At 39.6% G+C, this 23,790-nt stretch overlaps 1 protein-coding gene across 1 annotated transcript; it reads right to left on the bottom strand.

Annotated features, from left to right (window-relative positions):
- Positions 1-512: 512 nt before the first annotated feature.
- On the bottom strand, positions 513-17,050 carry LOC127978844 (C-type lectin domain family 17, member A-like). The gene is made up of 6 exons (XM_052583788.1): positions 16,982-17,050; positions 1,974-2,135; positions 1,583-1,897; positions 1,343-1,470; positions 1,142-1,248; positions 513-1,042 (listed from the first exon to the last, which is right to left on the bottom strand). Exons 2-6 carry the CDS (start codon positions 2,062-2,064, stop codon positions 883-885), a joined length of 801 nt encoding a protein of 266 aa, XP_052439748.1. The 5' UTR covers positions 2,065-2,135; positions 16,982-17,050; the 3' UTR covers positions 513-882.
- Between the last annotated feature and the right edge of the window lie 6,740 nt (positions 17,051-23,790).

Raw genomic sequence — 23,790 nt, forward strand, 5'->3', positions numbered from 1 at the left:
AAAGTGAAAATTATTAAAAATATAAAAATATTAAGTGAAAAAAAGTGAAAATTCATCTCTAAACCCAGTCCCCAAGTAAATTGTCTAAACCCGGTCCCCAAGTAAATTGTTTAAAAAAAAAAAAAAAAAAAAAATAGCAAAACGAGTTGTGAGGTATCCCCAACACTTTACAAAGCAAACTTACGCCACTGCATGTCACCATATTCTAATTTGTTGAGATAGTGAATTTGCATATTTTTGTTACAAGTGAGCCAATATCAGCACAATTAAAAGAACCAAAGACTTCAGTCTGTGCGCATTGAATTTATTTAATATATGAGTTTCACAATTTAAGTTGAATTACTGAAATAAATTAACTTTTTCATGACATTCTAATTTACTGAGATGCATCTGTATTTAATCATGTCTCTAAAGCAGGTCACAGTGTGCTGCAAGAGATCGAATCCTCTACAGATGTGTATTTGATTTTTAAGAAACCCTTTAAATTCTTACTGGAGCCACAGGACTGACAATGACCAGAGATATAGAGCCATACGTCATCTTTAATGATAACATAAGGGTAACGTGTAAACAGCATGCTAAGTATAAATAGAGTATACTTTATATAAATAAAGTAAAGCAATCTGGGGTTTATCTTTAAAAAAAGTAACCATATAAATAATGGTAAGCCATGTATGTAGGAATAGTTGAATAGTATGAACATTTTGTGTGTGTGTGTGTGTGTTTTAGAGCAAAATACAATGCTAGCAACTAAAAATTAATACACATAGAGGCCTAAACAGGTATTATTTCTAGATCAGGAGTGTTAAGTCCTGAAGACTTGAGCTGTAAAGAAACTAAATAAAAAAAAATAAAACCCTGTGAACAAAGTGTGTGCTGTTCCTAGGGATGAGATCTCGTCTCACAGATCCATTGATAAGCACTATTGCAATCAACATCGAGCCACCCTATTAATTCAGGGTTCTTTTTTAAATAAGTCACAGCACAATTCTCTCGTCTTCCTCCATTTGGCTCTGTTATATGTCCACTGGATGCCCAGAACCTGCAACAGCAGATCAGCATTAGATGTTTAGTGCTGCTTTCTGCGTGATATGATACTGACTGTGAGAATCACATAATAATCCGTTCAATTCTTTCTCACCCAGACGTCACGCTGGTGCCATCAACCCATTTCCATCTGCCCTCTTCCTTGGCGTCAGTTACACCAATCCAGAATTCTCCTTTATCAGTAATTTTTGTAACAAAATCCTTAAATAGATTTTAGCAATTACATTTTTACATCATGAACCCACAATGGACACATTTTATCTGACACCACAGACATACAGTATCTCTCACTCACTTGTTCCTCTCTGTTGTTAATAATTATCAGATCTGCTCCTCTTTCTGTACAGTCTCTTCTGCTCTCAGTCCAGCTCTTCTTCATTGACGACATGAAGTATAAGCTGAAAGTAGGGTGTACCCATCCATCTGTAAACACAACCAGTTCAGTTATTAGCTTATTATTCCCTCCTAGAGTACAGTGAATGATTAAACCTGTTTTTAGTAATAGCATATTGCTTAGTTGCAGTTCAAAGATCACCTCTTTCATTGATAATCTTCTGCAGGTTATTTCTTTCTTGATTGAACTGGTCTCTTTCTTTAGTCAGGATGTCATTGTTGATTAACAATCCATTCCTTTCATTTGTCATGTTTATGTTCTTGGTTAGAAGCAGGTCACTCTGTTCTGTGAGGTTGTTAATCTTGGTTAGTAGCTTGTGTGTCTCTTCTGTGCAGGTTGTGTTCTTTGTATGGATGTGGACACACAGCACTATGACCGCAGTCAACAGAAGAACACACAGCAGCAACAAACACACTGCAGCTGTTCTGAAACGTCTGATCTGCACTGAATCACTTCCTGAAGATGACAGGTATAAAGATAAAAGTTTCTTAATTTCTACACCCAATAAAATGAAAGTTTGCTTGTATTTTACCTGTGTGTTGAGGTGTATGGTTTGCCCTGGTGCCTCTGTCTATATCCCATGTTCTGTCAGTGTTCACATTGCTGTAAATAGTCTCAACCATTTTTGAGTAGATTTCCTTCAGTCGTATAAATAATGTATGGTCTTTTTAAGACTCCACTCTTAGCAGATGAGCTGAAAATGGACAAAGTGTAAAAGTGTGTTATATCCTGTTTGCCTATATAATCATTGTCACATGATTTGGTGTTGCTTTGTTTCACACCTTGTTCCGGGCATCATCAGCATATTTATAGTTACAGAAGAACAGAAACTATCTGAAGTCAATGTGTTAAGTTCAAAATCACATGGCAAGTAAAATTTAACAACGCTACAAGAAATGTTTAGCCCTTGCTGGATTTAACCATGTTTAGAATAAGTTGAAAGTATTATCTGGATTTTGAATGAAAACTTACTGAAATGTGAGCTCATAGCATCTCATCACACACTGCTGCTGTTCAGAAGCTAGTTCATGAGCAAATTCCTCATGATACATGGAGGTAAATGAGTTTTCATGCAGTTCTTTCTCACATTAGATCATCATTGACAGGTTTGTTATTGACTTAAAAGTTCTATACTAGTATGAGAGGAACACAACAAACACACTGTAGCTGCTCTGGAGCTTTGTTCAATCTTCTGAGTATAATTTCATATTAATTAATTCCAAGCTTTTGAGGTGCCAGGAATGTGTGTCCAAGGATAAACATCTGATCGATGACCATACTTTCAGGGTGGATCGCACTTCACTGAGGTAAGTTACGTTGTTTAGGTTACAGAACAATGAAATATGAAAGCTGAATATATAATAATATATTGAAAGCAAAAAAAAAAAAAAAAGTTTTTCAAGAACGACTTCACGTTTCAGTCTGGTGGCTTTGTTATGGACTTGGTGAAACGTATGTTTACCAGTAGTTGTTTGTTTGTTTGTTTTTTGTCATACAGGCTTATTAAGATTTATGTTATAGCTGTAATACCTCTGACTTTTAAAATTAACATGAAAACTTTTCATGTTTCTTGTGAAAATGTCTTGCATTTGATTTAATTATTTATACATTTCTAGATTATTGGTGCAATTAAATATGTAACATGTTGAGTCTGTCATTGTAAACCATTAAAAGTCTTATTCGGACTTAAAATAAAGTTTCTTTATTTTAATTTAATTTACATTTTATTTTCATTTATTACAATTTTTGTTATTACAATTAGGCCTATCATAACGTAAACAATAATTTGGTTTGTCATACACTCAAAAAAATGAAATGTTGGGTTTAATTAAAAATATTATGTCAACAGGTCCCTTGCAATTTGTTTAAGTAATCTCAACAAACAATAATTTAGTTCATTTTACAAAAGAAGTTTAAGTAAACTTAACTTAAAAAACCTTAGTAGACTCAACAAACAACAATTGAGTTAATTATAAATGAAAATCGTAATTAATGATGACAAGAAAACTGAATAATGCCACTTCAGAAACACCACCCCCTTTAATTAGGATTTAATAAGTCCATAACACTGAATCAATCAATCAGAGTTCAGCTGCTCAATACAACTGAACATATAGATCTTCTCTTAATTACAGTTTATCAAACAAATCACAAACATCTTTGAGACGGAATGTTTCAACCATTTCTTTATGTCCTAAAATATATCGGAACAAGTTCATTAATTCAAACTGCCCCCCCAGACCAGACCCAATCGCTCATTGTCTGGTGACGTCACACTCGTGGAACACGAAATGCATTATGGGTATAGCCGCCATTTGTAAGGTATCAATGCTAGTGTGTTCAATTGGGAGGATTGTGTTGGTCTTAAATGTGGTAAAATGGTATGTTCTTGTTGTGCGATAGGCTGCACATCTAGTCTCATGACAGAACGGGTCACAAAGCTCAGATGCTGAAATTAATGCAAGCGTCATGCGCTTCAGTCTATGTAGTAAACAAACCCGCACGTCTCTGCCATTCATTCACACAGAGACGCGCAGAACACGGATTCATATTTCAAACAACTTTTGCGGCTTAACATTTACAGATACTGGTCCATATGGAGATTTGATTTGATTAATTTATGCTAACTTTGACAAATTCCATGACTGTCTGTTAGTGAGGTATTCTAGCAGGGCTAGTTCGTCAAGGGTTTTAGCCAGTAAACAGGATGGTGTATCGATCAGGACACAGGAATGAAGACGAGGAGATGTAATTTCTTCAATTAACTGTATTGAGATCCAGCAGTGCTCATCAGAACATTCCAATATCCTGCATTGTCATTATAGTCTGATAAGAAACAAATAAATCACCATTAGGTACTGATTACTATGCAACATAAATAATAAATCCACCCAAATAATACAAATCAGATTCATCAAACATAAAGATATCAATAAGCATTGCTATGTCCCTTTAAACATAATCTACTATTACATAATGAGGATATTATTTCCTTCACATAATAGCTTCACCTCCTAGATCACTGACCAGTTTACCTAAACTATATTAAAAAAGGGATTTACAGAAGGAGAAATGGCGACATCCTCTGGCCAGAAAGGCTACTGCACAACAGCGTCTGCAAGTGGTCTCCTGAGCACGATATTAACTCTTCTTAATTCAATGTTATAAACGTTACAACGTAATTTAAACATCAGAAAGCTCACATCAGGTAAATTAGTATTTCCTACAGTATTTTACAGCATAAACATTGTTCTATCGCTATACATCTCACTCATCACGCTGGGCATGGTAATGCATTGTAATTCTACAGTGTAGAAACACGAACACAATGAAGTGACCACTTACTTTTTGTCATGAACTCAACACATAAATATTGGAAGCTGGATCGTTCAGAACAGATAAAGAAAACTACACAACACATGTATGTAGGCTGAACTATGCTGCTGAACTTGAACACTTTCCCGAACTCACTATAACCACACTAACTACACACTTCCTCCCCGTAATCACCGAAGAAGAGTCTTAAAGTGGCAGGCACCCAGAAACGTCAGAGCCTTTTATACAGCCACCCCCAAATGTGCAAGCACATTTGCTTCCATTAAAGGCTCATCAGTCCGGCTGAGGGGGGCTCACCGAGGCATCATCCTCCCCCGACGGGAGAGCTGGCAACATCACCAACCGAGCTACCGGTCGTGTGCACACATGTCCTCTGATGTCCACATCAGCGGATCTAATGCATCCATCGTCGCTGCGGTGGACCTTGGTTACATGTCCAATGGGCCACAGGGCTCGAGGTAGCTGTGGGTCCACCAGCATGACAACAGCCTTATCCAGTAGTTCAGGAGAAGCGGAGTGCCATTTCTGTCTGGTCTGCAGCCCAGGGAGATATTCTCTGATGAATCTGGACCAGAATTGGTCAGCAAGAACCTGTGAAGGCCTCCAGCGTCTGCGACTCAGGAGCTCCCTCTCAGGATAGACCACTTGGGGTAGAGATCCATCAGGCCGCCCCATAAGCAGACTATTTGGCGTCACAGGGTCGATATCCGCAATGTCGGCAGATACATAACCCAATGGTTTAGAGTTGAGGATTGCCTCAACTTCCAGGAGAACGGTAAGAAGGACATCTTCATGAACAGGTTGTGCCCCCACACAGGTGTAAAGTGCAGACTTGACGGAGCGTACCTCTCTCTCCCACACTCCTCCAAAGTGTGGAGCTGCTGGGGGGTTAAACTGAAACTTAATCTTCTGACACGCGAGTCGTTTCCGCAAGGTTGGCTCCATACTGGCAAAAGCCTCTCTAAGTTCCCGTTCTCCTCCTCTGAAGTTGGTCCCCTGGTCTGACCACAACTCTACAGGTGTCCCCCTTCTGGCGATGAACCGTCTTAGGGCCATCAAGTAAGCATCCGCATCCATATTTCTGAGGAGATCCAAGTGTACCGCCCTGGTCGTTAAACACTTAAATATTATTCCCCAGCGTTTCTCCTGGCGTCTGCCCATCTTGACAAACATGGGTCCAAAACAATCCACGCCAGTGGAATGGAAGGCGGGTTTATGTAATCGGAGACGAGCAATGGGAAGGTCCGCCATTCGGGGAATGGAAGGCTGAGCTCTCCAGCGCTGACATTCGGCACAAGAACGCTGATGTCTGCGAATCGCCTCCCTTCCATGGATTATCCAGAACGACCGCCGCATCTCTGCAAAGACCCGCTCCGGACCAGGATGGAGCAGGTCGCTATCAAACCTTTGGATAAGTAAGCGTGTAACTGGGTGTGAGGCATCCAGAACTACAGGGTGCAATGTCAAGTCATCTTGACCTTCCAAACGTCGTAACCGACCTCCTACTCGTATGAGGTCCGTGGATCTATCTAACTCCGGAGCCAAGGTGAGTAATCGACTCCCAGGTGAGACAGGTTTCCCAGCTGCAAGGAGTTTGTAGTCCTCTGGAAATGACTGTCGTTGGGCTCGCTGGAGAACAATCCTCTCTGCCTGTTGGTACTCTTCAGCATTAGGTGTTGAACTTGAAGGGTTTGGTCCTAGGATTTCTAGAGCAGTGGCATCTATGAGCTCCTGCCAGGTTTGGTACACCTTGTCATCCCTGCTGATTGATATTGGTGAGGTAATCGTTACTCCACAGAAGGTGGTCTTCCGGAGTTCCACATTGTCCTCAAATGGCTCAGTGCTGGGTCTTTCTGGCCAGGTGGCTGGGTTCTGAAGAAGGAAGGGATGTCCTTGAGACCATCGGTTGGGATCTATTAGGGCCTCCAGGGTCTTCCCTCTTGTCAGATCATCAGCAGGATTATTCGCTGAGTCCACATAGCGCCAAGTGCACTTTTCTGTTAACTCCTGTATCTCAGCTATTCTGGCACCTACGAAGACCTTGTATCGGCAAGACTGGGAGTGTAGCCAGGTTAGGACTGTAGTGGAGTCTGACCACAACACAGTTCGAGCCACTGTCAAGCTTAGTTCCCTCTCAAGGACATGAGCCAGCTGTGCTGCAACCAGAGCTCCACAAAGCTCCAGGCGTGGGATAGAATGCAGGCGTCTGGGAGCTACTCGTGAACGAGCAAGGATGAACGACAGGTGGATCTGGCCTTCCCTGTCCTCAGTTCTCATGTAGGCTACAGCTCCATAAGCCTGCTCAGACGCATCTGCGAAGATGTGCACCTCACGGGTAGCACCCTCAAGGTTGGCGTCCGCCGGAACATATGCACGTGGAAATGTGAGGAAAGGTAAGGACTCCAGTTCAGCCTCCCAGCTGGACCAGGCTTGCAGGAGTTCGGCGGGTAAGTTAGAGTCATCCCAGCCTCGCTTCTTATCCCACAGCTGCCTGATGATGAGCTTCGCTCGGGTAGAGAAAGGTAACATGTATCCCAAGGGATCGTATTGAGTAGCTAGAACTCTGTAAATGTTCCTCAGCGTTGGTACCTCGTAGGACACAGGCCTATGTTTGTAACCCAAGGAGTCGGTTGCCCAATTCCAGCTGAGACCGAGTGTTGACTCCAGAGGATTGGACTTATCCAGCGCCAGCCACAGGTCCAGGCTTTCAGATCTGGCCTCTTGAGGCAAATGACTCAGGACATCTGGATTGTTGCAAGCCCATTGACGCAACTCAAATCCTGCAGAAATCAGAAGATCCCTGAGGCGATCCACCAGCAGTTTAGCTTCACTCTGTGTACTCACGCTCTGCAGGCAGTTATCTACGTAAAAGCAGTTCTCAACCGAGAATCTCAGGTCATCGTCCGGCTGGCAGTGGTCAACAACATGGCGCTGCAGGGCGTATATCGCACAGCACGGGCTACAGGTTGTGCCGAAAAAACTTGCCACTCAAATGTTCTTGGGGTTTCTTCTACCTTCAGGTCCCGCCACAGGAACCTTAGAAGGTGGCGATCTTCAGGGATGAGGCGGACTTGATGAAACATCCCCTTGATGTCTCCACTAACAGCTATGGGGCGTTCACGAAATCTCAATAAGACTCCCAGCAAGGGGGCACCAAGGGTAGGGCCAGGTAGCAGGTACTGGTTCAGGGTCTGCCCGAGGTACTGGTGAGAACAGTTAAAGACCAGGCGGTTCTTTCCGTTGTGGCTGACGAGATGATGTGAGATGTACCATCCTTCTTTGGTAGAGGTCTCCTCAGTGACTTCCCTCACAGCACCCGTTTCTATGAGCTTCTGCATTTCCATCTTGTACGCATCTGCTAGTTTAGGGTCCTTTAAGAGTCGCCTCTCAGTACTACGTAACATGGGCATAACTGACTCCTTTGGCGAGTGCAAAGGTGGCATGCTTGGATGGCGCAGCAATGGTGTGGCGTACCTAAGAATTCCATCTACATTAGTACGGACCGTCTTGGCTTCAAGCAATGCTACAGCCTGCTGATCCAGCTTCGACCGCGTCACCTCTCTTTCATGTCGGTAAGGTACAGTGTCTACTTGCCAGAGCCTCTCGACATGCTTGTAAAGCTCATCCATTGGTGGCGCAGATGACGTAAACAGACACTGTGCCGGTTGGATTGGCCGCCCCCTGAATGGGGTAGGGCCTTGAAGAGTCCACCCGAGCCTGGTACAGACTGCGGCTGGGCCACCTGGTGGACCAAGCCTGACTGGTTCGACAGGTGTTATCAGCTGAGGGTTGTCAGAGCCTACAAGGAGTGTAGGTTGAGCATCTCTTAAGGCAGGTAGGGGAATGCCACTTAGGTATTTGTATTTCCTCTTCAGACGGTCAATGGGGTAAGTGTGCTGTGCTAGGCTGAGGCGGCCAGCCGTGAAGGCACCATTGATCTTATAGCTGGTGTGAGGGTTTGCGGCTGGTGAGACATGGAAAGACACCGTGTGGCCATGGAGGATCTGGATGTCCTGTCGGACTGTACGCAAAGGAAGCGCTTCAGGAGTGCCCTTTATGCCAAGAAACTTAGCTGCTGCTGGCAACAACATGGTCCTCTCTGACCCATCATCAAGGATCGCAAAGGTATCAAGGGTTCGGTCCTCATAATGTACAAGCACAGGGACGACCTTTAACATGACTCGATTCCCGGCTCCAGGTCTGTCCAGGTAGAGCGAGTCAGCCGCAGAGCTGGTTAATCAGCTCTCTTATTTAACAGCTACATCTTTATTGCCCCTCTCTGCTCTTGTATTTATCTCATGAAGAGCCAGTAAGTGTTTTCCCTGACAGATGTTGCAAGGTTTCTTCAATGTGCACTGAGCGGCTTGGTGAGTTCGTGCACAACCCCAACACCGCTTGTTAACCCGTATCCACTCTCTAAGCTGATCTTTGGAGAGTTTGGTGACTGCACTGCATTGACTAAGATAATGCTCAGTACTCTCACAGTAGGCACAGTAAGCTTTACTCTTGACCCCTCTGCTGGTTGAACTCTCTTTTTGGTACAAAGATGCTGTCTCTCTTGACTCACCAGCTCCATGTAGGACGGTCACTGTTTGGCTTCCAGGACGACCATCAGTCTTCAAATTCTGCCTTTCCTTTATGCTGCTTCCAGTAGCCTGACTGTCGAAGCCCTGACACCATGATTCATAGCGGAGCCATTCTGCCAAATCATGTAGCGTGTGGGTCGCCCCTAACTGCTTGAACTGATGTCGACGGAAATCAGCTCGCTGTTCCGGAGGGAGCTTACTCAGCAGACGAGCAACATGTGAGCCACAGTTGAGTTCAATTTCCCCTTCAGGACCTAGAGTCCGCAACAAGCCCACTAAAGATTGTATCTGAAGAGAGAACTTCTGGAATGCCATAGTATCACCACGCCTTACTTCGGGGGTTTCTAGAACACTTGCTATCTTCTTTAAGGCAAGTTGATGAGGATGACCAAATTTGTCATGGAGGGCTGACATAGTGTCACTATAGGGGTTGGGTGAGTTTAGATAAGCATCAGCTATAAGCTTAGCTTCCTCCAGCTTTAAATGATCCACAAGTATTTGATACTTGAAGAGTTCTGTAGCATTAGATGGGAGTAGGTTTTCTAGAGCTATGCGAAGCCGCGCAAATTCACTGGGATCCGGGTGAATGAACTTTGGGATTGTGGGTTGGGGCCCTCGATACACTTGTTCATTCCCTGGCGGCTGCATCAACTGATTAGGTGGTGGCATGCCATGTACCGCTCCAGTGGCTGCTAAAGGATGGTAGGTTCGGGCAGGCGCTGATTGCATCACAGGTGCATGAGCTGGGGCAGGGTGTGTGAGCAACTGAGAGGGTCGTGTAGAGAGGTATGGTGATATCCCTTTATCGGTAGTAGGAGCGGGATACTGAGGAGGCAGTGGAGGCTTACAAGGCCTACATACTCTAGCTTCAGGGGAAAGATTGTGATGTCTATTGTCTAGCTTTTGTTCATCAACCCTGAGATTGCACATCCCTCTTGACACGTTCTCTTCAGGTTCAGGTCAGGGTGGAGGATCAGGCCAGTCCTCCTGCTCCATTTCCTTTGAGTGTGCTGCAACAGCGAGACTCCTTGAGGCTACAGCATCAGCTTGTGGAGACGTGGGATTACTATAGTTTGAGGTTGGACTATTAACTTGGGCCAGGTCTGCTCTCAGTGAGCGGGCTACCTCCAGTAGCTCTTTCATCTCGCGCCGTGCTTCATTGAGTTCCTTTATGCCCGTTTGAAAGGCCTGTTGTGTTTGGAGCAGTTTAGTATTCTCCTCTCGAATAGCTCGGATTTCCTCAGAAAAACGAGAATCCAAATATGGGCTCTGATGGGATGAGGGTGTCCGCGCAGGCTGGCTAAGCCCATCCAAATCCCTCCTCTGGCTGTGGTCTGGGGCTAGCTGAGGAAACTCAGGGTGAGCAGCATTCCCAGAGAAGCCACTAGAGTGAGGGTAGGCTGTTTGGAAAGGGAACGCCCTCCTATCCAAGGCAGGGGATGCGAGGCCCCATTGGTGCTGATCACGATGACTATATCCCATATAGTCCACTTCAAAGTCCTGAAGTCTGACAGGTCGACGTATTTGACGTTTAGGTCTCACATCAGGATACATCTCTTCATCTGACTCCATCCTGAATACTGCTATCCGGCTCGAAGGACCAATGTTAGTGAGGTATTCTAGCAGGGCTAGTTCGTCAAGGGTTTTAGCCAGTAAACAGGATGGTGTATCGATCAGGACACAGGAATGAAGACGAGGAGATGTAATTTCTTCAATTAACTGTATTGAGATCCAGCAGTGTTCATCAGAACATTCCAATATCCTGCATTGTCATTATAGTCTGATAAGAAACAAATAAATCACCATTAGGTACTGATTACTATGCAACATAAATAATAAATCCACCCAAATAATACAAATCAGATTCATCAAACATAAAGATATCAATAAGCATTGCTATGTCCCTTTAAACATAATCTACTATTACATAATGAGGATATTATTTCCTTCACATAATAGCTTCACCTCCTAGATCACTGACCAGTTTACCTAAACTATATTAAAAAAGGGATTTACAGAAGGAGAAATGGCGACATCCTCTGGCCAGAAAGGCTACTGCACAACAGCGTCTGCAAGTGGTCTCCTGAGCACGATATTAACTCTTCTTAATTCAATGTTATAAACGTTACAACGTAATTTAAACATCAGAAAGCTCACATCAGGTAAATTAGTATTTCCTACAGTATTTTACAGCATAAACGTTGTTCTATCGCTATACATCTCACTCATCACGCTGGGCATGGTAATGCATTGTAATTCTACAGTGTAGAAACACAAACACAATGAAGTGACCACTTACTTTTTGTCATGAACTCAACACATAAATATTGGAAGCTGGATCGTTCAGAACAGATAAAGAAAACTACACAACACATGTATGTAGGCTGAACTATGCTGCTGAACTTGAACACTTTCCCGAACTCACTATAACCACACTAACTACACACTTCCTCCCCGTAATCACCGAAGAAGAGTCTTAAAGCGGCAGGCACCCAGAAACGTCAGAGCCTTTTATACACTGTCTATATTAAAATATAAGTTTAATTTTCATGACTGGATTTTGAGATTCTGTCCTCATTTTCTGCTTCGCGGAAATCATAGCGCTGAACCGGGTTTGAACGGGACCTCGGTACTACCGGTACTTAAAGAAACCTGGTACCGTCACATTTACATTTATTTAGTACCGACTTGGTACCGAAGTACCGGGTCTTTTGACAACACTATACCATAAACAAGATAATTTACAATGTCTAAGTATGAGGATGAAGGTAGCAATGCGTGGTCAGCACTCCAACTTAATGCAGCCAGCTCATATGGATCTATGTTATGAATGGATGACCATTTCTCCATATAACGGTCACTGGCATCTTTATTGAATTTATTTCGGTACTGCCTTTTCTCAATCTTCTTTTGCTTCTCCAGGTTTGCGAGTTATATTTACTTATTATCTAGACAGTTATCTAAGTAGTTATATTAGTTATTTATTCTATTATTTACTTCTATTCTTGTGATCGTGGTTGTTTCAGTCAATAGCGATACCTCAAAAATGGCGCCGCGGTGACGTCACACACAACAAAACCACATGTCTGACAAAGAGCGATTAATGCCTTGTGTCTTGTGCTTTGAAAAATAAATACAGAATTCATATTTTCTAATTTTATTTGTCCTATCTTATAATTTTTGTGGATATAATGAGTAAGTTTAGAATTAATTATTTTTAATTACTATATTGAAAAAGAAGCTTATTTTGGTGGACTTCAAAGTATTGCGGTAAGTTACGTGAGTGGACTCTCTTCTCGTTCTGTTCCCGCTTTAGTCTACATGCTAAATAAACAAAATGGACATTCGTCGTTTTTTTAATAAACCCACTAGTAAAAGTGTGGAGTTTTCTAACTCTGGCACTTCAACCATCAATTCCACTGCTGCTACTGACACAGCAACCGAGGCCGGTGTTGCAGTAGATTCTGTTCCCCTTTGAATGTATGTTTCCCCTCGGGTTGCCAGGTCCGTGTAATAAACCCAACCAAATAGTTAATCAAAATTTTCCCAAAGTAGCCTAAATTCCACGGATTTGGCAACATACCCGCATGCAAATGCACCAAACACACCTGGATGTAAGGAAAGCAAAAAGGGACAAATTTCTTGCTACACTGCAGGCAGCATAGTCAAATTATTCTCACACTCCCGTTCCCGTTCTTTTTTTTAAAATTATTATTCATCTTGCAATTGTTCCGTTATTTTTGTCTTTTGTTTTAACATTTCAAGTTGAAACACCTCTCGTCTTAAATTTATTTTCAATTTTAAAATTTAGGATGGTATTTTGAACTATTTGACTTGCTGTACATCCAGTCACGCTTCTTGCACACGCTAGTTCTGATCATACGTATAGTAACTCGGCAACTACGCAAGAATTGTAGTATGTTTGCGTAAAGGGAAACAGACATTCTGAGGGGAACAGAATCCACTGCTACACCGCATCTGCTGGTAGGTGCCCCCCCACGCACAAAAGTGAAACTCCGCCTATGTGCTACACTTCTGCAAGAGGGTGACAGAACAACAATTACCCATAATACACTGCAAAATCCTCAGCCAATGAGATTCAAGTCTGTATTGGTTTTATTAATCTTGTACTTTTATGCAAAAATGTTATGTTGGCTGAACAAATAATTTTTAAGTGAAGCTGACAATACACACTTTGTTGAATGAACTAGACAAAATTAAGTAAACATTGTTAAAAAAATTTTTTTAAGTAATCACAACAAGAACGGATTAAGTAAAATTGGCAAAAGTGAAAGTACATTTTTTTGAGTGTACTTGATTTGTGTTTATAATTATTAAAATAGTAATGATTTGCAAAGAAAAAAAAATGATAACATCACTGTACATTATTTATTATTTTTAGTGCCTTGAAATTCTCCTGTCTCTTAAGAAATACAATAATGTTTACAATAAAGCGAATATTTTACCATTTTATTTTATTATTGTTCTTTTTTTAAGTGGTTCTTAAAACATAATACATGGAATATTCGTTTGACGTCACAGCTCAGGATGAATGGGGCGGGAAAACATCTTGTCATTAGTATTGTTGCGTAATAATGCTCACTTTGATTCTTCAGTTTGCACGTGAGTAATTTCAACTGCGTTTTATTCCTTTATTTTGAACCCGGACAAATTAGGCAGTTTTCAAAAAGAGTTGGATTGGTACATGTTGAAGTTTATAATATATAAAAGAATGTTATTGTGACATCTAATATATATAAGATAACAAATAAGTTAATGGTCCATATATCTAGGCCTACATTCTAGCAGAAATCTGGGTAAGCACCCCCTACCATTTCTATTGAATTGAGCAAGTAAATATTACAAAATAAACACCTTGAACATTTCATTCATTATTACAGTTTATTCACTTTAGTTAAAAGGTAATAAAATATGACAAGATCTCATAGTTAACCTGTCAGAAAATAAATTATCTTAATTATGTCAGATAACACTTAAGCAAAACATGCTCAGGTCAAAGTGTCTGAATAAGTTTTGGTTCAAAATTTTAACAATATTACTGGTAGTCCACTGTATGAAGAATTATATATATATATATATATATATATATATATATATATATATATATATATATATATATATATATATATATTAGTGGTGGGCATAGATTAATTTTTTAATCTAGATTAATCTCACTATGATCTTGAAATTAATCTAGATTAAATTGGCTCATTCGAATTGCCGTAGCTGGGGTTCAACGGGGAGCTGGTGAAGGTTGTACCAGTGGGCCCTGTTTGAAATTGTTTAATTTGTATGTTAGTTTATTTTTATTTATTTGTGCTATTTACACAATGCTTAAGTTTTTTTCAAGTTTGTAGGTGTCAAGGTACAAAAAAAAAAAAAACGAATAATTAAATGTAAAATAGCATTGGATAGTCTTCAATGTAAAAATGAAATATAGAATCAAACCTACATTTATTCAGACACCTTCAACATTTCTCACATTATTACAGTTTTGCTATATATATATATATATTGCATATATATAAAAAAAATTATATCTGGTGTCTGAATAATTTTTGGTTTGACTGTCAAAACTACAAAGTAATTCAATCAAGAGCAGTGAGTGATTTTCATTTTCATTTTATTGCATTAACATTACAGCAGCCAGTAGTTAAATTAGGCTTTACACTTTAAGAGACGATGAACGCATCCAATATAATACACATCCCATTTTTTTCCTCAACTGTTTACTTTCACTTAAGAAATAACTGACAGTTTTTTTCGAGCATAATTTCCAAGGTGGATATTTTTACATATTTTGTATGTATTTGTCGGCACAAGAGCAAAAATAAGCAAATTCGATGTTCAAGTGTTTTGAGACGTCTTTCTCTGTGTGAGCCCTGAACACCAGAACACCGCGAGTACTGAATTGGGCTCTTTCACATCTTTGTGTTTGTTCAAACTGCGATTTGTATTTGTTCGTTCAGGTGCAGGAGGGACTTCGAGGAGAACTTCGCAGAAGAGAGCTCGGTTCAGTGTCGCTGTCCGTGACACGCGGCTCTCTGTCTCTCTCCGCACCGAACACAGCGTGCGAGTAACCAGCTATTCTGTTCAGCTTTTCCGTGTCTTGTGTTTGGATGCTTTAATGTTTAAATCAACAAGCGGTAAGGCGTAAAAACATGTGAAAAAGATAAGCTTTCGTGACGATGCGCAGCAGTGGCCCGTCAACTATCCTGAGCATCTTTTTAGGCTGACCTCAGCCAGTCGGTTATATAAAATATCAAGGTTGAAAGTCATCATAGCTCGCCTAGACCCAGCTCCCAACCCAACTTTGAGAATAGATAGACGGCAATATTTATTTGTATCGTCCGAAAAGAGTCTCACGTTAACTCAGCACATTAACGCCGATAACGGCCCACCACTACTATATATATATATATATATATATATATATATATATATATATATATATATATATATTAGTGCATATAATATGTCACAGTTTACTTTATTTTGCTATCATCACTTACATAAATTAACTATAATGTCCTGCACCTTCTAGTAAAAATTTAGAAAAAATTGCCCAAGTTGTAAGGCCATTATCACTGTGGCCTTCAAAACTTGTCCTGCATGCAAGACTTGCCAACTATAACTAGTTTGCCAAGGCAAAACTAAAGGAAAAAAGGGAAAGATTCAATTTAATGAAATCCGACTGGGCTGCTTCCATACAAAAAAAAAACTGCAACAGGACTGTTTTTGTTAATAGCAGTTATTGTTTGGTAACTGTCAAACTGCAGGTTCGTAATCATAAGTGACCACTTATATTATTTTATTAAGTTAGATATGTGAGATGTTATATGTAAGTTAAATGAGACAGTGGACCTTGCTCATGACACACAAAGAGGAGGAATTTCTGTTTTTTTTTTTTTTTTTTTATAATTAAATAATTTAATTGAATGTCAAAGTTTACATTAAAATATTACTGAATTTTGTGTATAAATTAGTTAAATGCAAATCTTTATTATTAGATTTTTATTATTTCAGCTGGACAAGTCGGCTACCCTTGACCTCCATCCCATACTGCTTCTAAGTGTGCACTTGTTTGGGTTATGTGTCTGTTTTTAAAAGATTTAAAAGATATGTTATCATTTCTAAATCTAAAAACATTTATAATACTCGCTGTATTTTTGTTATTGCTAATTTAAACAAAAATGTTTAAGGGGAGATCATTGGTGCCTCAGCTTTGGAGAACTCTTTATAAACCTTTGTCACCTGGAAAGTAAAAATATATTGATTAGCAATACACTAAATATAATAATAATATAACCACAATTAGCCTACCAGTAACTTTCCCTGTAATTTCTATCCACAGTATGTTATGCATGGCATACAATGAAGGACTCTTATGAGAACATTATCCTATTAATTTCAATTCAATTTCAGTTTTTTTTTTTTTTTTTTTTTTTTTCTTTGAAGCAGAATATGTGTTTGTATAATTGATAGGCCATAGTACATATAATTAAAAGGAACTAAATTCATGAAATATTGGTATACAGATTTTGGTTGATACATCGTACTGTACAGTGAAATGTGCTATTGTTATATCCCTACTGACCTGAAAGATGGACAGATCAGGCAAATCTCCAGTCAGACCTTTGAAGAAGGCGCTCCTGTGTAGAACATAAAACTTTCATGAGTGGGAAGTGGCATAAACACAGGTATTTTCATTCAAACATGCAACATATTGTAATAAACCTACAATATTGAGCCTTTACCTTACACCCTCAGGATACAGTTATTCAGGATACAGTTAGAAAATATAGCCAACAGGTTTATAATTATAATTGTGCCACTGCTGTTCCCCTTCAGTACAACTTAGCACAGGAGGCACAACTGGCATATTCAGAGTTCAGAGTAATGTGCTGACTGGAACAGCAAAGTAATGTAGTGGTTGCATAATGCTGCTCCAGAAACACGTGCAGCTGTGTTGCATAAGTTCCACAGGAATCAAATCTTTCAGTACCACCTGCATTAGTAAAATGTCATATTAAATACTTATTTACCATAGCTTGTTCATGGTTTAATCATTCGTTTAGGATATAATCTTGTTTATAATATTGTCTCAGCCTATAACTGCTGTTTTATCAATTCTTACTTCACCATACACTCAAACTGTGAGGTTTCTCTGCTTTCCTCATGGACCTGTAGCACAGCACCCTGACAGTGACTTCACCTGTGCCCTGAACTTTATAAGAAACTGAGAGGAGAGCAAGTTAATACAATTGATATTACAATTATCACAAAAAATAACGAACTGTCTGTGTTTTAAAACTAAGAAAAACAAGCTTCTATACTACTAACATTACATTAAAAACTAGCTTAGCCGCTATATGCCGGCACACTACATTAGATTAAAATACTTACCCTCGTAGTTGTGCAGATAACTCGATATGTAGAGTTTAAAGCCCTTGTCCCTCTTGCTTGTCGGAACAGGGGACCAGGCATCAACAATGCGATGAACATCGCTGACGCTTATTTTCGGAGACAGAGTAAAAAAAATGACATTTTCAGTGATGCGCAAGGAAACCGGAAACAGATATGCCAACTTCTGGCGACAGCGGAAGTTCGTCACTACGCTTGTGCACAGAGGCAATACTGAATGTATTAGATACTATGTATGTACAACTTATGGGACTTCAGTCAGTTAAAATTTAACCTTCATTGATGAAATCTTTATTTATCCTTACCTTCAAGTACCATGTAGACAAGTACTCGTGCAGGTTTCTTTTTTTTTTCACTCCTCTGGCAGGCAATGTGATCATATTTACTCGTGCTGTAATGATAAAATAATTAAGTGTGCTTTTCAACTAGTGGTTAGTCACCAGTATGATCAATGAAAGAAAAAACAACAAGAAGTCAACTGTTTTAACAATGATAAAACTACCGAACATGGAGCATTGTCAAAAAGGACCACTTGCCAGCCTTAGTCATTAGTATTTTGTAGTTAGAGCCACACTGGAAAAGCTGTTTACTTGTTCAACTTATTTACAAATGGTTGTGTCTGCCCCTGTTTGGTTTTTGCCACCCCACTGGTCCTACTGCATACACACCAGATGTCAAATATCAAGTTCAAGTATGTCAAACTAAAGGTAAAGGACTTACCATATTTTTGAATATACCTTTACCTCACATTTTGTAGAGTGCCCCTTCGCATGCATAACTGAGAGAAATGGCTTCATCTGAGTCATGTTTTTGCATGAGCCACCTTTTGACAGACAGTGACAATATTGACACATGCTGTCAGTGCAGAAGAACTTGCAGTTTGTCTTTGTGGCCAGCTCGTTTTGCAAAAATATAGGAATATATATTTATATATATTTGCAAATATCTCTCCCCTAAACATGTTCAGACCTCTAAGCAATAAGCAGTGTCTGCAAACTGCCACCTCTTCATCACATTTGGTGTTTGTCTTCTTAGAGGTCTCCCTGGCTGCATGGCTCCCCTCTGCCCATCATAAAGAAAATATGTCAATGACAAAAAATATTCACAAGAGATTTTGACAGTGTAATAATATAAATAACAATATACCCCTTTGTTCTGCTGAATCAATATACTTTTCTGATTCCATCTGCAGACACAGCAACTGTATCTGGGGTGCAAGCAGGGCAAGAGAAGTGGCAGAGACAGTTTATAAGAGACATGCCACTTCCTCAGTCTTCAATACAACTATATAAGGAAAACCCGTTACTGGGTTACTCCGCCGCGGTACCCCCGAAGCAATCTAAAATAGTCCAAATATAAACACTTATTATAGGTGCACCCTAGTGATTCAGGACAAGCTAAAAACACGGTTTGGAAAATGGATTCATGGTGTACTCGCTTATTATGTTCATTTTTCTACATTTTGAACACAAACAAAGTTACCGACCGCAGCTCTGATTGGTTGATATTTACCGGGAGCGCATGACTTTCTGCGAATGGCAATAGGACCACTGGGAGGAGCCAGAGGAGCTTGATTTTTTTCACAGATTATCTGTCTCATATTCTACTGTCAGGACATAATGACAGGTTTAATAAATATGTAAAAAATATCAAAAGTTCACTACAGTACCTTTAAGACCAATTCAAAGAAACGATTGTAAGACATCTTGGCCAACTAAAAAGTATAAAAATGATAAGTATGTGCATGTACAGCACTCAATACTTAGTACAGTCCTTTTTTGAAGCGAGACGCTTCTGACGCTGTCTGTTGTTCAAGAGTGGCTTGACACAAGGAATGCGACAGCAGAAACCCATGTCTTGCATACGTCTGTGTGTAGTGGTTCTTGAAGCAATGACTCCAGCTGCAGTCCACTCTTTGTGAATCTTCCACACAATTTTAAAATGGGTTTTGTTTCACAATCCTTTCCAGGGTGCGGTTATCCCTATTCCTTGTACACTTTTTTTCTACCACATCTTTTCCTCCCCTTCACCTCTCTATTAATGTGCTTGGACACAGAGCTCTGTGAACAGCCAGCCTCTTTTGCAATAACCTTTTGTATCTAACCCTCCTTGTGCAAGGTGTCAAAGGTCGTCTTTCGGACAACTGTCAAGTCAGCAGTCTTCCCCATGATTGTGTAGCCTACACAACTAGACTGAGAGACCATTTAAAGGCTTTGCAGGTGTTTTGTGTTAATTAGCTAATAGAGTGTAGCAACAGGTGTCTTCAATATTGAACCTTTTCACAATATTCTAATTTTCTGAGATTTTGTTTGGTTGTCAGTTATAAACATCGAAATTAAAATAAATAAAAAATTGAAATATATCAGTCTGTGTATAATGAATGAATATAATATACAAGTTTCACTTTTTGAATGGAATTAGTGAAATAAATAAAAAATTTGATGATATTCTAATTATATGACCAGCACCTGTATGTCCATTCAAGGAAATTATTTGGAAGACGTCACCACAAATGTTACCACTCTGGAATTATGAAAATTGGAATACAGAGACATGCCAGTTAGACTTGCATAAATGAAGTAAACAAATGGTTTTCCAAGTCCAAGTTAAAAGCTCAGGTGCAGTGATCTTCAGGTCCTCAAAAAAAGGGAAAAGGTCTACCTTGTATATGGTTTGAAACCCAACAGTGTCACGTGGGTGCATGGCTGTAGTCAGGCTTTGAAAAATTAGTGATGTCCAGGTGGTGCTATAATAACCCCTATAAATACAACTAATTATATACACCAACACTTGAAAAGAAACAGAAATTTAGATGTTTTTGGAGGGATGCTCATTTTTAAATGATACCCTATTTATTGCATCAAAGTTTGTTAATACTATATTTATGGAGTGGATAATTTTATCAGTTGTTTATTATTCATGCAACCATAAATATTGTTGTTATTGTTTTTATTTATAACCATTATATAACCGATAACTTTGTCTAGTGCTCTTATAAATGTTTATAGCATGATTTGTGAAAGTTTAACTACTATACTGAATGACTTCTCATGGACTTCTTAATGGCTAGTGTTTGCCTATTTCATTTAATTCTGTACCCTAAGTTACAGATCTCTGCACTAGTGTTAGACAGCGTTTTGATAGCGCTGATCACGTTTGTGACAAGTAAAAGCATTTTTTCCCCTTACCGAATGTCTTAATGAATGTTTTTTTTAGACCATTACTGATCGTCGCCACTAGTAGCGCAGATGATAAACTGTGAGTTATACAGATTTTGGTGTGATCGACTGGGGTTCGAGTCCATCTTTTGGACAACTTTTTTCTCCCTTTTCAAATCACATCCTAAAAGCATTTATTTTCAATGAAAATGAAGTAAATAATCAAAAAGTATAATTATTGTCCCAATAAGATGGCATCTATTTAATAATTTTCTTTACAATTTACACTAATTATTGCATACTGTTTTATAATACACTACAGTACTGAGGTGCCGATAATAGCCACTTTTGGCAATATGGATTTTAAATACTGTAGCAGAAAATCCTCCTATTTGAACATATATAGCTATTTGCACTTAGTGTAAATAGCTGCTGCCTTTTTGATAACTGCCAGATTACTGTCGGCGATACAATGTTGCCAGATATTGCTATTAAAATAAACAAAAACCTAAAATAAACCAAAATTTGGCAATTTTGGAAATTAGATAAGATAGTTATCGCTGACCCTAAACTGCAACTTCCTACTTTATTAACTTTCTAAAGTGCAAATTAAGTGGAAAAACAGGTAAAAAAACTATTACAATAGCTGGATCTGGCTGCGTCTCGAACTCTTTCTCACTGCACTCTGAAGACTTGTTCACTTCGGCAGCATCTCACAGAGATAATTTAAATACCACGGACGCTAAACATGTTGAATTATACATGCAGACATTCATATGAAGGATCTAGCAGCATATTAGTCAAAGAACAAATTTTAATTTTGAACGTAAAATTTACCAGTGACCTTATAGCTGGCTACGGCCATGCGTGGTTGCGGGGGATGAACTCAAGCGCAGACAGAATGCAGTACACACAAGGTTAATGACCAGTGGTGTCAAAAGTACTCAAGTAAAAGTATAGATACTGGTGTTTAAAAAGACTGGTAAAAGTAGAAGTATCAACTCAACCACTTTACTCAAGTTAAAGTAAAAAAGTACAGGCTCTAAAACAGTAGTAATATTCAATACACATACCATGGCCGGCAAAACTATCAGAACATCATTTTAGCAGCACATGACTGTGACTTGAGTGTCTGTGTATTAAGGAGTGTGCTTGTCAGTGCGTGTTAAGGAGAGAAATATACTGCATACATTTGAGTGTGGGTGGACAAAAAGAGAGACAGAGACTTCAAACCTATGCAAAATAATCCCCTTTAAAACATGGAGTAACTCATATACTGTATACAGAGAAACACTACCAAAAACAAAAGCAAAATTTTGCACATGACACTAGGAGAGTGCAATAATGTACATTATGTATGTGCAGTGAGTGTATTTGTGGCAGTGGTATACATCTTTGTTGTGCATTATTCCCGGAGTCCCATAAAAAACTTGGGAGTAACTTACTAAACTGTACCCTAGGTACATACTGTATCAAAACAGTCTCTGAAGCCTGAAGAGCTTGACTTAGGTGCAATAAAAGTGCATGTCAGTCCATATGGAACAAAAAGAGAGTATCTGTTGGTGTGACTGTGTGTGATCGTGAGATTCCTGTATATTCCTGTGTTTGTGTATGACAGAAAGAATACATGGACATACCCCTATACAATCACCAGACCCTTCTGTTTAGTTTCAAAAGAAGCTGGTTTTCAAAGTTCTTAGAATCAATACAGTACGTGCCCTTTTTGGTCTGAAGATCAGTCCTGCTGAACTAAACAGTCTCTTGCAGGCTACTAAGGCTGGTAGTGCTCCGTTAAGCCTCAATGACAGGCTGCATACTGCCGGGAAGGAGTTAAGTATCTCTACTGTATCACCTGGGCATCCAAGGTAAGTCTCCAGCTGTTTAGCATTTTCTTGGGAACTGGTCTGTTTGATTGCAGAAAAAGTCCTCCTCCTCTGAAGAATGGGAGCTCTCACCTTGATTCTCCACAGTTTGGTCTCTCAAGTAACTTTTGATATAGTCAAGGCCTTTGAAATAGAAAAACAAAATTAGGACCAAATTGAACCATGGAATTGGATTACAACACTGAAAGATGTCACATTGAAATTGATCAACTTCATATGGCTTACATAAGGACACTGATTGCTATTTGGATTGCTTGGTATGTTAGAGATACTTAAAAGTATCTGCTAAATGATTCAATGTAAATGTAAACAGAGTAAAGTTTTGCATTTGATCCAAAGTGACTTACAAGTGAGAACAATAGATGCAGTCAGGTCAACAAGAGAACAACAACAGTATACAAGTGCCATGAAAAGTCTCAGTTAGTCTAGTCCTGAACGCATAGCCAGGATGTCTTTTTTAAATTTGCCATTTATGCTGTTAATAGCATTAAGCAAACAGTACAACACTTACCAAGTTTAATGATTTGTTCATCACTTGTCCAGCACGTCTTGAATTTGGGGACTAGAATAGCCACGGCTATCAGCTGCAGATCTTTAAGCATTTGTCCAAATCGTTTTCAAGTCCTGCTAAAAGTGCATCAAACAATGGCATACAGAACTTGGAAGAAATGTGAAGGTGCTGGAGCTTGGTCTTGAGTAGGGTATTTGTAGGGACCAACCATCCCATTTGCACATTGGTCTCTCCCTGAAGTACGTCAAGAGCCTTTGCAACTGGGCTCATAGTCTTTGCATATTCAGACAGAAAGGCAAGCTCGACAGAAGTAAACCTGTTCAAAAAAAAAAAAAAAAAAAAAAAAAACAATCATTAGAGACTACTTTTAGGAATTTGTTGCTGTTTCTGTGCGGAGTCAAAAGGGTCTAACTCTGTGCCACCGCATAAC

This window comes from Carassius gibelio, chromosome B19 (genome assembly GCF_023724105.1).
Source record: "Carassius gibelio isolate Cgi1373 ecotype wild population from Czech Republic chromosome B19, carGib1.2-hapl.c, whole genome shotgun sequence".
NCBI lineage: Eukaryota > Metazoa > Chordata > Actinopteri > Cypriniformes > Cyprinidae > Carassius > Carassius gibelio.

What these genes read in the sequence shown, in the direction of transcription:
- LOC127978844 (XM_052583788.1), bottom strand. Translation starts at nt 2,064, where the DNA reads ATGGTTGAGACTATTTACAGCAATGTGAACACTGACAGAACATGGGAT. An exon ending in TTAACAACAGAGAGGAACAA is followed by an intron (nt 1,249 to 1,342) that starts GTGAGTGAGAGA and finishes AATCTATTTAAG; the next exon opens with GATTTTGTTACAAAAATTAC. An exon ending in GGCACCAGCGTGACGTCTGG is followed by an intron (nt 1,043 to 1,141) that starts GTGAGAAAGAAT and finishes CTGCTGTTGCAG; the next exon opens with GTTCTGGGCATCCAGTGGAC.